Source organism: Rutilus rutilus (assembly GCF_951802725.1).
Source record: "Rutilus rutilus genome assembly, chromosome: 6".
Taxonomy (NCBI): Eukaryota; Metazoa; Chordata; class Actinopteri; order Cypriniformes; family Leuciscidae; genus Rutilus; species Rutilus rutilus.
The window spans coordinates 43,023,917-43,041,084 of NC_140214.1; the positions used below are offsets into that span (position 1 = coordinate 43,023,917).

A 17,168-nucleotide genomic window follows, 5' to 3' on the forward strand; every position below is an offset into this window, starting at 1 on the left:
CAGGGAATGGAAGCAACACCTCATGGTCCATCATCTCGTCTCGTCTCGTAACAGAATATCCCACATCCCCGTCTCTCTCTCCCGCCAGCACTAGCCAGTAAACTCTCCTGAACCGCACAGATCTATGCGATAATGTCGTGAGGGAGACGAGTTACTGCACACCCAACAGTACAGATGACCTGAAGGTCACTATCAGAGCAAGCCGAGCCCATCCATCTCTCTCCCACTCATTTTCATTATTTCTCTGCTGTCCTGTTTCGCTGAAAGACCACATCACATTAAAACACTGTTAATTTGAGTTGGATTGTCCGGATGAGCCGTCTCCAGCTGTCAGTCGTCACTATCGCCAGCCTCGTCCACTCCTCGGCTGGGCTCTCTGGGCTCTCCGCTGCACAAAGGGGATCTACATAAACATTTGAAGAGAAATTTAAAAGAATTATATGTTTTTTAATGAAACTATGGCTGATTGTCTATATGGATTAATCTAACAGCCTATCACACAGTATAAATCAACATGACAACAGTCTCCTACACAAACTCAAGCAGTTATTTCAGCATCTGCACACACACACACACACACACACACACACACACACACACACACACACACACACTATATATAGGCCTCCTCTCAGGAAGTGAATGGACACCTACAAATTAAACTTCCTCCACCCCAGTAAAACCAATGCAATTTATTTTTGTTCAGTAATATTTTGTATTTTGTATTTTGAGAGGATTTGATGGTACTTATTAATATTTATGCATTAATTATGGTTAATTTTTGCAATTGAAAATAATAAAAAAAAAAATCAAATTTTTCAACAAAAAAAATTCAATTAATGCAGTATTTCAGATTAATATATAGACTAGGCCTTTTAAATCCATTTTTTGAAGTCAGATTAGCGCCATCTGTTGATAGCCCTCATATATAGACACCATATGTGATGATACATTTATATTAAATCATAAAACATAGAATCCAGAAAAATATAATAAAAAACAAACTTTAGGGAAAAAAATAAAAAAATAAATGTGGGCCCTATATTAAAAGGTAGCTTACTCTGTGGAGTTTAATTTTGAACAAACAAATTATGATGATATTTTTGGCCATATCCAGCTCTATTTTTGAATCATGAATCATGTGTGTCCTAATACAAAACAAAAGGACTGAATGTATAATAAATACAATCCTCAGGATGTCAGTCATTTACAATATCCAGCATCTTAGATAATAGTCCAGAAACAGGGAATATAACAGATGCACTGTTGAAATGTCTATTTAAGAGGTTTTAAACAGGATTTAGAGATATATGTGGTATAATATCCCGCTCCAGTGCAGTAGGTGTCGGTGTGCAACTGTTCAGCTGTTCCAAACCCTCCTGTGAAACACACGAAGAAGAGGAAAACGAAAGTAAAAAACTGCTGAAACCTAAACCTGTCGCTCACTGGATTTGATCTGATCTATGATCCAGAAAACATTTCCACAGATGTCAATTTGGCACAATGCCTACCAAATTCAATAACACTCGCGGCCATTTATGAGTTTAATCCACAATCCATCGAGACCAGGAAGAGATTCTGAGAACGACGCGCGCGGACTGACAACAAGCGTTACTGAGTTTAAAATACTGATAAACTCTCTTCTTAGTGGACAAGGCTGCAAGTTAGTTTAATACATTCTCCATTACTGTCATTTGTAATTATTAGGAACTTCATATTGTATATTAAGCGAGATTTAAATGTGAATTACAGAAGGCTGTTCTTCTGCTACTCCGAACAGACGAAGAATCTGCCAGAAATTACAATCTTTTGAAGTTAAAACATGAAGTTTTATTGAGAAAGGTTTATTTAAAACAAACATGTTTCTGAAAGTTTTCTCCCATTTCCTCTTCAGTTTTAGGCTGTTGTTTTTGTGATGTGAAATCGAAAGTATTTTTGAAGCAGACATTTACAGTAGACAGACAGATGAAGCCTGACGTCAGTGAACAACAATCTGCTGTTATTAAACTGAATATTTCAGCTCATATATAGCAATTATGATTAGTAGTTATACAATATGACTATTATAATTCAGGTTACTTTTACTCAATCAGTTATTTTAGGATCATTTGAAAGTAATGAAATCAACCATCATTGTGAACTTGAAGTAATGATTAAATGACAAACGATTCAACAATTAATAAAGATTGGGTAAATATGATTGTAAAATTATAAACTGTAATAGAGAATATTACAAATCAGCTTCAGTTTTCCCACTCAAAGTTTTAAACACAATTGCTTTTCCCCAATGAATTAATATTTAGAGTCAGTTAAACTCATTAAACACTCAGAAATGATTAAGACCATTCGGTTATTTTACATGGCAATATATTTGTCTGTAACTCACTTTATTTTATAGATAGTTTTTGCTGTTGCTGTTGTTGATGATAACTCCGCATTCTTCATTATTGTCTTAAATAAGATGTTCTTCATCTGTGTAAAATGGTGTCATTTCCAGGTGATGCTGAAGGATTGAGTGTTTTCAGAAAGCAGTGCTGATCAGTTTTCAGTGTCAGTTTAGCTGCAGTATGTCAGAGGAAAGAGGAAAGGACTCTCTCTCTCAGACGAGTCTCTCAGAGAAACACAGGTAAGACTGCGTCTGTTTTCATCAGTTTAAACTCCACTGGACTTTGTGTTTCCCTGTCAATAACAACTTTAAGCATTGATTTATTTATATTGTTTTATATTTGCAAATGCTTTAATCCAGTCTAGATGCTGAATTAATCCAAATAAATGACTTTAGTTTTTAGATCATAAAATTATTGACAGACATTAGTAAACAACTATACACTTAATTTAATTCAAGTATGCTAACACAACTGTGTCACACAGACATTTCTGCTCTCTATTTCTGTCAATAAACACAAACTTGAAATGTTCTCATACATTAGAGTCAAGTATTTTTTAACATGTTTAATCTCTCTCATGTATATTAAAGAAATTGTTAAACCAATATATGAATGAAATAAAACAATCATTAACTATTAAACAGTAAATTGTGTGAGTGTGTGTATTTCTGTGGAGGATTAGATTAAGACACATATGTGTTTCACACACAGTTGATCCTCCTTTACTAAAGTGTTTTCTCTCTCTCTCTGTTCTTTGTGTCATCAGTGTAAGATCAGGCTCACATGTGTCCAGCTCTGTGTCTCTGAAGAGTGATCGATCTAAAGGTGTAGTACCAAACTTCAGTGAGAAAACACCATCATCTTATAAAAGGTATTTTGTGTGTTTACATTACATTATATTGTTGTATTATTTGTCTACAGTGGTTTATGTGATTGATCTTGACTGAATAAAACTATAAGTCACAATAAAACTCAATTCCTGGGAACCTTATGAAACTCATTCAGTAACACAATTACACAGGCAGCCACAAGGAGACACACTATTCACTGTGGAAAATAGATCATGAAACTAAATATGTATATATTTATCCATCAAACTGTAGTCATAAATGGACAAATGCACAGCTATACTGCATTTAATTACTATTTGCAATATTAAACCTTTTCAAGTGAGACTAAAGTATCTTCTTTACTAAAGTGTTTTCTCTCTGTTCTTTGTGTCATCAGTGTAAGATCAGGCTCACATGTGTCCAGCTCTGTGTCTCTGAAGAGTGATCGGTCTAAAGGTGGAGGACCACCAGACTTCAGTGAGAAAACACCATCATCTAATAAAAGGTATTTTGTGAGTTTACATTACATTATATTGTTGTATTATTTGTCTACAGTGGTGTATGTGATTGATCTTGACTGAATAAAACTATAAGTCACAATAAAACTCAATTCCTGGTGTAAAGGAATTTTCTTTAATCTGACTATCTAAAATAAAACTGTTGCGTCTACTGTCGACACAGAGCGTCTACTAATCGACACTTAATAAATAATAAAACTGTTGCGTCTACTCATCGACACAGAGCGTCTACAAATCGACACTTAATAACCTTTATACTCTAGCTCTTGCGTCTTCAGTCGACAACTAGCCGAGTCTACTAACCTAACTTACTTGATTCCCTAAACTGACCTGCTGCGCAGCAGTAATAACAGACAGACTTTCAGCAAATGTCCTTCAAATGCTTTAATAACGGCCGGGAGAGTCTTCGAGCAGTTCTCAGAGAAACTCTCCCAAGAAGAATCAAGGCCGGAGGATCTCAGACAAATTCCATTGAGACATCCCACCGTAAAACACATATACAACAGTTTTTATAGTATAGAGGTATGACATAAATGTCAGGCTGCATTACATAATTTCCCCACTATTCGATTGGTTCTTCATATGCAAACCCCTATGTTACTAGGTAAAGCAAACTCTGATCTTGCGATGACTTCATCTGTAATCACAAGATTCTAACAGACTGTCTAGTTTCATTTCCCAAAACTGTGTTATTTTTACATACATACACACACGGTCAAAGACACAAGTTTTCCATTGGTTTCATACAGTACATCCTGTTCCATTGTTAGATGTTAAATAAGGTTAGATGTTAGAAACATGGTTAGTTTAATATACTGTTTAAAATTTCCACGACACTGGGAACCTTATGAAACTCATTCAGTAACACAATTACACAGGCAGCCACAAGGAGACACAAATACACTATGGAAAATAGATCATGAAACTAAACATGTATATATTTATCCATCAAACTGTAGTCATATATGGACAAATGCACAGCTCTACTGCATTTAATTACTATTTGCAATATTAAACCTTTTCAAGTGAGACTAAAGTATCTCCTGTAGTAAAGTGTTTTCTCTCTGTTCTTTGTGTCATCAGTGTAAGATCAGGCTCACATGTGTCCAGCTCTGTGTCTCTGAAGAGTGATCGGTCTAAAGGTGTAGATCCACCATTCCTCAGTGAGAAAACACCATCATCTAATAAAAGGTATTTCATAATTTTCAAATTTTTGTTTAAAAGTTGTATCAGTGAATACCAATCATGAAACATTTTTAGATCCAATATTTATCATAAATCTGATCAAATATTTATAAGAGTATTCACAGCTAATGCTTTTTCTCTTTCTGTGAAATTTTGCCCGGAAAATCAGTATTTATTTAATTTATTTGATTACAGGCTTCAATATGAGACATTAGACTCAGACGTTCAGACTCACAGGAAGAGATTCAAACAGGATAATTTTAAAGACAATCTTCTAGGAATCTTCCAGGTAGGAAAACACATTTTTATAGATGTTTAATATTTACAGAAAACAAATATGTTATTGAACAAAAGAAATTTAATGTAATTCCTCTAGATCACTATTTTTCCTTTGAAGCACTTATATATTTTTTATTTTTCTATTTGTTAAAAATAACAGATGGTTAACATGTTTTTATAGATGTTTTTATAGATTTTTTTTTATAGTTATATAGTTATTGAATAAAATGTGTTGACCAAATGTAGATGTAAATTTGGTTTAAATTGTGTCTTTTTTCTTACTTTTGTTTGTAGGATCTTGAGAGCAAAATAATCACATTTCTGAAGAATGAACTGGAGAAGTTTAAGAAAATATTACAAAAGGAGAACACACAACACTTTGTGAAGGACTTTATTGAGAACAGATCCAGTATCACAGAATCAGCTCTTGATCTCACACTACATTACCTGAGAGAGATGAAGCAAGATGAAGCTGCTGATGCTCTAGAAGGTAAGAGACTCATGATCATCTGTCTGATTGTCTCTTATAAATGTAGGAGAGAAAACGAAGACTAAAACTATCTATTTTCTGTTCCTGTGTTTAGATGAGCTGTTCCTCATTCCTCAGCTGAAATGTGGCCTAAAGAAGAAGTATCAATGTGTTTTTGAAGGAATTGCAAAGCAAGGTGACTCCACACTTCTGAATAACATCTACACAGATCTCTATATCACTCAGGGTGGCAGTGAACTGGTCAATACTGAACATGAGGTGAGACAGATTGAAGTTGCTTCCAGGCGTCATGAAGCACAAGAGATACAGGTTGAATGCACACATTTGTTTGAAGCACCTGAACAAGACGAGGAGATTCGAACTGTACTGACAAAAGGAGTCGCTGGCATCGGGAAATCAGTCTCTGTGCAAAAGTTTGTTCTGGACTGGGCTGAAGGAAAAGAAAATCAAGATATCAGCTTCATATTTCCTCTTCCATTCAGAGAGATGAACTTAATGGAGAAAGAAAAACTAAGTTTGATGGACCTTATAACTAAATTTTTCTCAGAGACAAAAGGACTGAACCTTACAAGAAGGAATCAATTCAAAGTGCTGTTCATCCTTGATGGACTGGACGAATGTCGCCTTCCTCTGAAGTTTGATTGTAATGAGACATGGAGTGATGTATCTTCACCAGCCTCTCTGGATGTTCTCCTAACTAACCTCATGAAGGGAAATCTGCTTCCTTCTGCTCTCATCTGGATCACCACCAGACCAGCAGCTGCCAGTAAGATTCCTCCTGACTGTATCGACCGGCTGACAGAGATACGAGGATTCAGTGACGCACAAAAGCAAGAGTACTTCACAAAAAGATTCACAGATCAGAATCAGGCCAACACAATCATAGATCACATTAAACAATCAAAGAGTCTCTTTATCATGTGCCACATCCCAGTCTTCTGCTGGATTTCAGCCACGGTTCTCCAGAACATCCTGGAGGAGAAAAGAAATAATGATGTGAAAAACACTCAGGCTGATGAGATCTCTAAAACACTGCAGGAATCAAACACTGAAGACACTCCCAAGACTCTGACACAAATGTACACACACTTTCTCCGCTTTCAGATACAGCAGAGTCGCCGAAAGTATGATGGACAATACACACCAGATGTTTCCTGGGATAAAGACGCCATCCTTTCACTGGGGAAACTGGCATTTCATCAGCTGGAAAGAAACAACCTGATCTTCTATGACACAGACCTGGAAGCCTGTGGTATTGACGTCTATAAGGCATCAGTGTACTCAGGCATGTGTACCCAGATCTTTAAGGAGGAAACAGGGATCGTTCTTGGTACCATGTACTGCTTTGTTCACTTGAGCATTCAAGAGTTTATTGCAGCCCTTTATGCTCATCTTTTTCTAGACATCAACAAGACAAGTGTGTTTGATCATGAGTCTACAGAACAGGAAAACAGAAATGAAACCATGATTGATTTTCTCAAGACTGCAGTGGACAAGGCGCTCGAGAGTGACAATGGACACCTGGACCTTTTCCTTCGCTTCCTCCTCGGTCTGTCACTCCAGTCCAATCGACGACTCTTACGAGGTCTGTTGACACAGAAAGATGGCAATGACCAGAGCAACAAGGAAATAGTTCAGTACATCAAGCAGAAATTAGAAGATGATCTTCCTGCAGAGAGATCCATCAATCTGTTCTACTGTCTGAATGAACTGAACGACCAAACTCTGGTGAAAGAGATTCAGACCCACCTTAGCAAAGGAAGTCTCTCATCTGGTGACCTTTCACCTGCCCAGTGGTCTGCTTTAGCCTTTGTGTTGTTGACATCAGAGGAAGAGCTGGAGGAGTTTGAGCTTCAGAAATTCAAGAAATCAGACGAGTGTCTCATTAGATTATCGGCAGTCATCAAAACCTCCAGAAGAGCTCTGTGAGTATTTTAATATATTTTGTTACGTTTTGCTCTCATCTGAAAAATGTCTACATTATTCTAGTGATTCCTCATCATGAACATGAACTTATCCCTGTAAAGCCTGAGATATATTAAATAATAGTCTGAACATACATTTTTTTTGTGGAGACAGTTTATCAAACGTTTAGGAAAAATATAAAAGACCATGTAAAAATGTTTGCATGTTTTATATCATATGATACACCAGACTGTTATGACTTATAGAATTATATATTAGCTCATACTCATACTTGAGGGAAAAAAGGACATATTTTATTCATATACCCAAACTGGGGGAAAGAATGTTATTTGGTACAGATGTTATGTATATTGTCAAAATGAAAGATGAAATGTTGCTGAAATTCTGAAAGGTTATAATATAAAACATTGATATTTTTATAAAACAGGCTATACATTATACATTACTAATACATTATCGGTTGTTACTGTATCTCCCAATAATTGTATATTTTAAATGCTTCGTTTATGTAAATGTATTGTATGTGCTCCATCTAATTCTGTGATGTGATTTATTTCCCTTGTAGGTTAAATGATTGTAACTTAACAGACAAAAGCTGTTCAGCTCTGGCTGCAGTTCTTGGATCAGATGCCAATCTGAAAGAGCTGAACATGAACAATAATAATCTGCAGGATTCAGGAGTGAAGCTGCTCTGCACTGGGCTGAAGAAGTGTAAATTAGAGATACTGAGGTAAGTTGAGCCACAGGAGTCACATGACGAGAGTGAGGCTCGATGACTGACAGGGCGATGCTGGAGAAAAAAGCACAAGAGAAAGTCTTGGTTACGAATGTACCCCTAATTCCTTAATAGAGGAAACAGAGACGTTATGTTAAAGACTGGCAAATGGGGTCAGTTCAAATCACCTCTGAGTTCTAGAAAAATGGCCAGTGGAATTTGCATGCCCAGCAACTCCCCCGTACATACAGCTGTATAAAATGGCGGCACACATCCACTCATTCAGGTTTATGCTGAGAAGCCGAGACGGGGTCCCGGCCATTCAGTGGGATGGTTCAGGGTTGTGGCAGGAGGTACATAACGTCTCTATTCCCTCCATCAGGGCATGAGGGTTATATCAGTAACGTCAGTCACGTTCAACGTTATGTCGAAAACTAACAAATGGGGTCCCTAATTCGTAACTTCCCTATGACCCCACGAATGCCCAAAATGCTAGTCCTTCATGGCAACAGGATGGTAGGGACAGGGCTTACCATGGAGATGGTCATAGCTTCTGTTCTTGATATGTTAGTTCACAGGAAGAGTGATTTGGCTCTCTTCCTAATTTTCCTTACAGCCATAAAAAATATCGGAATCTAGCGAACATAACAGGGAAACAGCTCTTTATGATGAAGCGCCAAGTGGGGAATCGCTGCACTTATCCATGCAATACGCCAGAGAAACACTGCCGAATGTGCCATAGACCACCAGAAAAAGGGCTTCCTTATTGTAGAGGCGACTGGAAGAACGATCATTCAGATTTATATTGTTCAGGTATAACTGATTAATCAGCTGAATGTTTTCCTCTCTGTTCTAGACTCTCTAACTGCAGTGTGACAGAAGAAGGTTATACAGCTCTGGCTTCAGCTCTGAGATCAAACCCTTCACACCTGATAGAGCTGGATCTCACAGGAAATGATCCTGGACAATCAGGAGTGAAGCAGCACAGTGATTTACTGCAGGATCCAGACTGTCAACTGAAGACACTGAGGTGAGACAGGATCAAAAAATGAACTAGATTAGCTATATGCAGGCTAAATATTCATAACATATATATTATTTTAGTTATATAATAAGCTGGACAATTTGTTGCATCAAGATCAGATCAAATGCTATGGGCTCTGTCATGATGATGATAACCGTCAACACAGTTTAGTTGTGATACGAGCTACAGGTCAAGTAGACATTATGGGTCAGTATATGTGCTGATATTCTGGAGTATGTTATACCTTGGAAATTAACATGGACAATTTTGTTTTTGTGCACACTTGTCACAAAAAATTCTAGTAACCTTTTCACTAGTTTGCCTGCCTATTCAGCCTTAAAGATTAATAGTAAACTAACTTGGCTTGCCGTCCTTGGAGGAGGCTCGAACCTGAGGCTCGGCTTGAGCTCCGAGTTAAAACCCACAAAAAGTATTGCAAAGACAGCAAGCTGGGCAATAAACCGTGAATGGTTTGGCGATATAGGTATAGGTAGAAAAGACTTAAGACATTAAGCCTCCCCCAAAGATAAGTAGAATATTTCGCTGAAGTCACTATGGAGAAATATACGGTGGCTCATGGGGTGAATCTCTTGTGGAAGCTAAGAAAAAACGAAGGGGCTCCAGCGGGGAGCAGGGGTAGAAATCACTGATGCGGCATTGAAAAGAATGGAGGTTATTGCGAGCGGAGTGAGAAATCATTGCTGCGCCAGTTAGAAATGTAATTTTCTTTGAAAATTGGTGCGAAATTGCTGTAGCGGCAGCAAGGTAAATTTTTATTCTGAAAGCTGGTGTGAGAGCTGTGGCTGAAATCAATGCTGCGGCAGTGAGACACAAAGTTTACTCTGAAAGCTGGTGTGAGACCAGTTGCTGAAATCACTACTGTGGTAGTGAGAGAAATGTAGTCTGAAAGCTGGCGTGAGAGCAGTGGCCAACATCACTACTGTGGTAATGAGAGAAAAGTACTCTGAAAGCTGGCGTGAGACCAGTTGCTGAAATCACTACTGTGGTAATGAGAGAAAAGTACTCTGAAAGCTGGCGTGAGAGCTGTGGCCGAAATCACTGTTGTGGCAGTGATAAACGAAGTTTACTCTGAAAGCTGGCGTGAGACCAGTGGCCAACATCACTACTGCGGTCATGAGAGAGATGTACTCAGGGCCGTCGCCAGAACATATAGAATGGGGGGGCATTTCATTTTCATAGGGGAGGGCACACTTTTTTATGATCTTCAAAACAGACATTCAACAAAACAATAACATCCCGTATTTAGCCTAATAAAACAGAAATAGACCAAGTTCTATATTATAACAACACCAGAACACAAAGTAAAATGTAAAAAAATTTAATTTTAAAAATACATTTTCTAATCTTAGGCGGTGGGTGAACCAACACCATGAGGATATGCAATTCCCCTTTAAAAACATTTACCATTTACAGGATTTGGCATGGCAGAAAACTTGCAAAGAGCGCTCATTTTATAATAATAAAGCGGTTATACAATTTCATTGCGATTTCACAAAGTTCCATTATTATCAGTTAAGCTGATGCACAACGAATGTCTTACTGCTTATTATAATGAGAGGATTGCCAATATTCTTTATTACTGAGAAAACTGATCCTAGACCAGCATTTATGGACAGCTTCTCCTTCTAAAAGCAATCAGAATCATATGGAAGCTTGTTTCCACCACAGAATAAAAATAAATAAAAGATAATTGCGACTTTTTATCTCACAATTCTGAAAAAAAAATTCACTCATTTGCGAGTTTCTCACAATTCTATTATACATGCAATTACGACTGTATATCACACAACTCTAACTTTATTAGGGATGGGCATTTCAAGCAAAAATAATATTCGATGATCGCTGGGAATTATTCGATTATTACTCAAAAATCGCATCCCTGCCCCACATGCTCACTGGTAAAACGTGTTCGCTCAAATACCGCTCCGACATAAAATTTCTCTGTACTTTAATAGGCTATAAGTGTTGTAGCCAGTAAAGGAAACATAGGCTATCTAGTTTCAAATTTATGTTTAAATATATGATGTTATTTTTAAATTTCATCTATGTTGATTATATGAAAAGGGAACAGCATGAGTAAGATAGGGTCATAAGATGCGCACTATATCGGGAGACATATTGAGTGGGTCAGACATGATTTTGACCACTTCATTAAGTTTTGTTTTGTAGAAAACCTTTCTTTAAAGTAAATTTCGTTTTGTATAAATTGTATCTTAATTTTAATCACTGTTTCATCAACAAATTGCCTGGATTTAAAAAATAAGAAGCAAATATAGCCGACATCAGGACATGGAAGCGCCAGAGCGATCACTAGCGTTGCCCGTGAACTGGAGCTCGTATTATAAATGAATCGAAACTCAGATTAGTATAGGCTACTTGCCTCACAGACATGATGAGAAATATATATATACATATATGAAGAGTTCAGATGCAAAAGCCTCTAAGTGCCATCTGAAATTTTCTTCTAGAATGATAATTTTTATCAAGCTCGTATATTTAAGTTCAGTAATTTCACTTAAATGACAATTAATAGGTCATTTTCACTGGCTTTTAAGTGAAATTACTGAACTTAAATATATGAGCTTGATAAAAATGATAATTTTAGAAGAAAATTTCAGATGGCACTTAGAGGCTTTTGCATCTGAACTCTTCATATATATATATATATATATATAGAGAGAGAGAGAGAGAGAGAGCTTGAAATGTCTAAATCAAACAAAACAATTCAAAATGAAAAGAAACAGTTAGCTATAGTTAGCTATGTTAGCTTATGTAATCCATATCGTATGAAATGTGCATTTCTCTCTAGAGGCGCGTTCACTATGGCGAACATGGCAAGTCAGCATCGTCAACCGACACTGACACAGAAAACACTAGTTTATTAATAAACTATTAAAATGTCTCCTTGCTATATTTGACACATTCATAATCATTACTTTTGCCGGTTCTTTGTGACAGTTTTTTAGTGTGTAATTGGCAGCGACGTCACCCACTGGTTACATGAACGCGTCACCACCTCATCATTAAGTCCGTGGCCAGGGGTTAGCCTTGCCTGTTGCGGCTCCGACTAATTTCCGATTCATAATACTGAAGACAGTTTAAACTTACCATTGTCGATATTAGTGCTCCTGTGAGCTAAATAACCTACTGCTGAAGACATCATGGCCAAATCCACTGAATTAAGGTTATTTGCTCTCAATAGGAAATTCAGTGAATGACCATGATGATTAGGGGGGCACTTTGTGTCATCACAATACCCCCCCTTGGCGACGGGCCTGGATGTACCCTGAAAGCTGGCGTGAGAGCGGTGGCCGAAATCACTGCTGCGGCAGTGAGAAACGAAGTTTACTCTGAAAGCTGGTGTTAGACCAGTAGGTGAAATCACTACTGCGGTAATGAGATAAATATATTTTGATGAGGGGAGAAAGCACTGCTGCGGCAGTGAGAAATGAAAGTTTAACTGGAGAACCTGAAGGTAAACCCATGCTAGGTGGGCTCGCAGCACTTGAACGGAGATAGGCTGACGGAGCTATAGGGTGGAGGGGGAAAATAAATTCTGCAATTGCATAGGTAAGGAGGAGTGCAGGTGGAATTGATTGATTAATGAACACGTGCGCAGCAGCTACATTGCTGAATGGGTAATTGGTGAGCTTGTCTGTGTCATTAGTTTGAAATTATGTCTGTTTGGAGAGCGTTTTGAAAGAATTTTTTTAAAAGAGATGGGAGTATTATTGTCGTCGACGAAGAGGGGATCGGCAGGAGATAAAATTCTGGAACTTTTGTGAGCTGAAAATAAGGAAACAGAATGTTAGGTTGGAAAGGGTGTGGGTAAATTAACAATATTGAATGGTTGCTCATTAACTGATCCGTTTTGCAATGCTTGAAATTAAAGTGGATAGTGTCTCTGTATAGTACTTAACCCTCTGAGGTCTGAGCTGTTTTCTGGGCCCTGGAGGTGTTCTGACATGCTCTGACATTTGTGCTTATTTCTGTTACTTGTGACATTTTCATGGCTAAAGTCTGATTACACTGTATTCAGCACAAACTCTTCTACAATAATATATCAGCAGCATGTGTGTAAAAGTTTGTAGTTTTGAGATAATGACATTTATGCGTGGTTTGTGAAAATACAAAAAAAAATTCTCACTGAAATAAGGTCATGAAACCCATACTGATTATTTCTTCACAAGACTTTTAAAAATTGTATGGCGTAGCCTAGAATATTTGCTCCAAAACTATGTGAAAATCACCTTGACTGCTCATTCAGAGAAGACAATATATTGATTTGAAATTTTTACGACGTGTTTTGTGTGAAAAAGCAATATGCGAAGGGGCGGATCATCTCATTAATATGTAAGGCTTTTTACACCTGAGAAAGACAAAGACACACCCTAATGGCCCTATTAGGAGCTTATCAGGGCCCATCATTCTGACCAACCTTCCACAAAGAATGAGGAGATTAAAAAAAGAATGGCTTTTAGATTGTTTGGATTTATTTACAACACAACATGATCCAAAGAAAGAGACATTTGTGCCATTCCTAAAAACATTGTACATACCTTTCATTTCCAAGGTGTTTGATTTTCACTTTACCATGTTCATGTACAGAGACATGTACTGTGAATGTTGAAGTCAGCAGGACTCAGTGGCATCTGGGTCCTGAAAAAAAAAAAAAAAAGTGAACACACTGATATCAAGAGAAAGGCCTGCACGATTTTGCTTTTTAAAATTCACAGAATACACACACACACACAAATGTTTCCAACAATATATTATATAATGAACACAGGTTTGTTGTGCCTTGTAGGCATAGGCTATGCACAGTGCTGCATAAAATAATAACAATATAGCAGCCTATATAAATCTTCCAAAAGATTTCAGTAACTAAGCTAGAGAAAAATATATTGATTATCATGTTACTTCAAATGTTTCCATTCGTTATGATGATATGAAATGAGATAATAGTAAAAACATGAAGCCGTTTGGAGCGTTTTGCTTTTCCAAAATATGATACATTCAAATGCGATCGCGATCCAAAATGTGATACATTCAAACGCGATCGCGATCCAAAATGTGATACATTCAAACGCGATCGCGATCCAAAATGTGATACATTCAAACGCGATCGTGCTCAAATATAAAACATTATGGTTACCATACATATCTACGTTTGAGCAGATATCCACAGACACAGTAACAGTAAACACGGATCTAAATATGACAATATTCACCATATATCTAGCAACAGTTCAACTGCAATGTGAAATTTATGCAACAATAACAAACTAATATGTAAGAATTTCTTACCTTATCGTTCTTGTCTTCAAATCGCGTTCATCTTGGGGTAAAGCCAATGTAAGCTCACGACGCGTCTTTCAATCTCGACGAAAAACAGAGACTGATGAAGTGTTTTGGTGTTTTGTTTTTGAGGTAACGAGCGCGTTCGCGCTCCATGTGGAGATTTGCATGTGAATATCTTTTGCGCGAGTAGGCGTGGTCAAATTAAAACTAATGAGCAAGCGTTTGAGATACTGGACATCTTGTTGGTTTTATACAAATTACTTAAACAGAGAATATTTGTTTTCAGTTTGAATCCGATCATTTAAAAGTACACACTTAAATGTTTATAAAGGTATATGGCTCATAAATGTGTGACAAGTATTCGCTGAGTTTTGTTTCAGTTTATAGACGTGCTCGAGAAAAAAAAGTTCACCGCGACGGAGAGGCAGAACGCACAGCCTGTTTATTTTCTTTATTTTACAAAAGCACAATGTTTTGATTTGATTGTAAGTGGACACATACAAAAGTAGAAATATCACAGATTCTTTTTTTATATTTCTTTTTTTCTGTATGACCATAAATGACGGAGTAATTTAAGTTTAGAGTGCTACAATGTGAAGAAAATCCAACAAAACGCGGGGGCGCGTTTGCCGACCTCAGAGGGTTAAAGATTGGAGAAAGACTAAATGGATCTGCGGATCAAATTTTAGAACTGCAAGTAGATTCTGCGCATCTGAGAAATCAGAAGAATGTGAGGATGAATAGAGCATTGATGGTTCTGGTGGTGTTTTCTTAGTGACTACCTGAACAGAGGAGAAATAATCAGTTGATTAACACTGTACTGGCCCTATCTTACACCTGGCGCAATGCAGCGGCAAGCGCGATGCAAGTGTTTTTTGCTAGTTTCAGTCTGATGCAGTTGTCATTTTTCACGTCCTGCGCCACATTGTTTAAATAGCAAATGCATTTGCACCCATTTGTGCGCCCATGGGCGTGCTGGTCTGAAAACAAGGTGTGTTCTGGCACATTGTTGGCGCGTTGCTATTTTGAGGCAACAGAAATAGACTCATCATTGACCAACTGAAACCTGGAAAGTCAATGGCTCAATATTATTATTTTTTATTTAAAGGAACACTCCAACTTTTTGGGACTTTAGCTTATTTACAGTATCCCCCAGAGTTAGATAAGTCCATACATACCTTTTTCATTTCTGTGCGTTCTGTAAGTGTTATTTGACGCACCCACCGCTAGCCTAGCTTAGCACAAAGACTGGATGTAAATGGATAATGGTAGCATACTAATCCCAATAAGTGACAAAATAATGCAAACATTTTCCTATTTACATGTTGTGATCTGTATAGTCACAGCGTGTACAAATAACAAGGCTATATGAGACAGAGACCATTTTTAATCGTATAAATACTGGGAACTATATTCTCACTAGGCGTAGGAGCACAGCTAATGTTACTTGGGCGGAGTGATTAGCGCAGCACACGAGACGCCCTGTTGATGGTTCCGTAAACAAAACAAACGTGACTAACTAGCTAGTAGCGAACGTGACTCGTGATCATGGCTGACTTTGAGGAATTGTCAGAGGAATTTTACTGTGTATCAAACCAAGATCAGTGCTCAAGTTTGGATTACTACAAAAACTGAGAATTCTTTTACCCGACCAGCTTACATTCCGGGAAAGGAAAACACAACTGCCTCAAGGATAAGAGAAAATGCCTCTTCTGGAATCTACTTGCTGCACCAACTGCCACAGACTTTTACAAAGGATTGCAGTTCTTGAAACAAAGTTACTTACGGGACCACCAAACCAGACGGAGCACACAACAGAGCTTCGTCATGGACACCCTCAGCATACAGCCGGTGAGTCCCATGAAACTAGTGCTCCTCGACAGGTAGAGAAACAAGCCGATCGACTTACTAATCGATGGCACAAACAGGGAGCGAGACCCAAAGGCACTCGAGACATCAGATTGTCATGAGCATCACATATTGCCGCACTAGCATCCTCTACCCCAGATACGGCTCTGACAAGGATTGCAAACACTGGTCTCCTACCACTGCCTATACATCTTGAGAACAGATTTGAAGTACTAAGGAATGTAAATGAGGAATCCCCAAATGTGATGAATGTGATCGAACACAGACTGAATGGGCCAGTAGCTAACACTGATGCTAACTGGCGCTCAAGGTCGAGCAGACAGCGGCACTCAGCTCAGAGCGCAGCCGAGCCCAGGACTCTGATAGTGGGGGACTCCATAATCAGAAACATTAGCAGCAGGGATACAACTACGTGCTGCCTTCCACAAGCAACAACTTCTGATATAAACAGGGAACTTCAGAACATTCTGATGAAACATAAGACTGCAAATCGACTCATCATTCATGTGGGGAAGAATGATATTCATAAAGAGCAGTCAGAACTCCTTAAGAAGGATTTCCATGAACTTTTTGAAACACTTAAAAGACTGAAAGTTCAAACATTCATCAGTGGACCTCTCCCA

The 17,168-nt window shown here is 37.9% G+C and overlaps 2 protein-coding genes across 2 annotated transcripts in view; both read left to right on the forward strand.

Annotated features, from left to right (window-relative positions):
• The first annotated feature begins 1,395 nt into the window (after window positions 1-1,395).
• The window catches only part of LOC311292520 (uncharacterized protein), a 341,250-nt gene continuing 325,477 nt past the window's right edge, over window positions 1,396-17,168 (forward strand). The window contains exons 1-9 of the mRNA XM_084412232.1: window positions 1,396-1,663; window positions 2,498-2,626; window positions 3,154-3,258; window positions 3,615-3,722; window positions 4,819-4,926; window positions 5,116-5,209; window positions 5,494-5,689; window positions 5,784-7,614; window positions 8,181-8,345. Coding sequence (XP_084268358.1) covers window positions 2,568-2,626; window positions 3,154-3,258; window positions 3,615-3,722; window positions 4,819-4,926; window positions 5,116-5,209; window positions 5,494-5,689; window positions 5,784-7,614; window positions 8,181-8,345 — 2,666 coding nt within the window. The 5' untranslated portion in view covers window positions 1,396-1,663; window positions 2,498-2,567. The remainder of the gene's footprint in view (window positions 1,664-2,497; window positions 2,627-3,153; window positions 3,259-3,614; window positions 3,723-4,818; window positions 4,927-5,115; window positions 5,210-5,493; window positions 5,690-5,783; window positions 7,615-8,180; window positions 8,346-17,168) is intronic.
• LOC311292532 (protein NLRC3-like) overlaps window positions 1,559-17,168 on the forward strand; it is a 437,424-nt gene continuing 421,814 nt past the window's right edge. The window contains exon 1 of the mRNA XM_084412251.1: window positions 1,559-1,663. The gene's annotated coding sequence lies outside the window, so the exon portion shown is untranslated. The remainder of the gene's footprint in view (window positions 1,664-17,168) is intronic.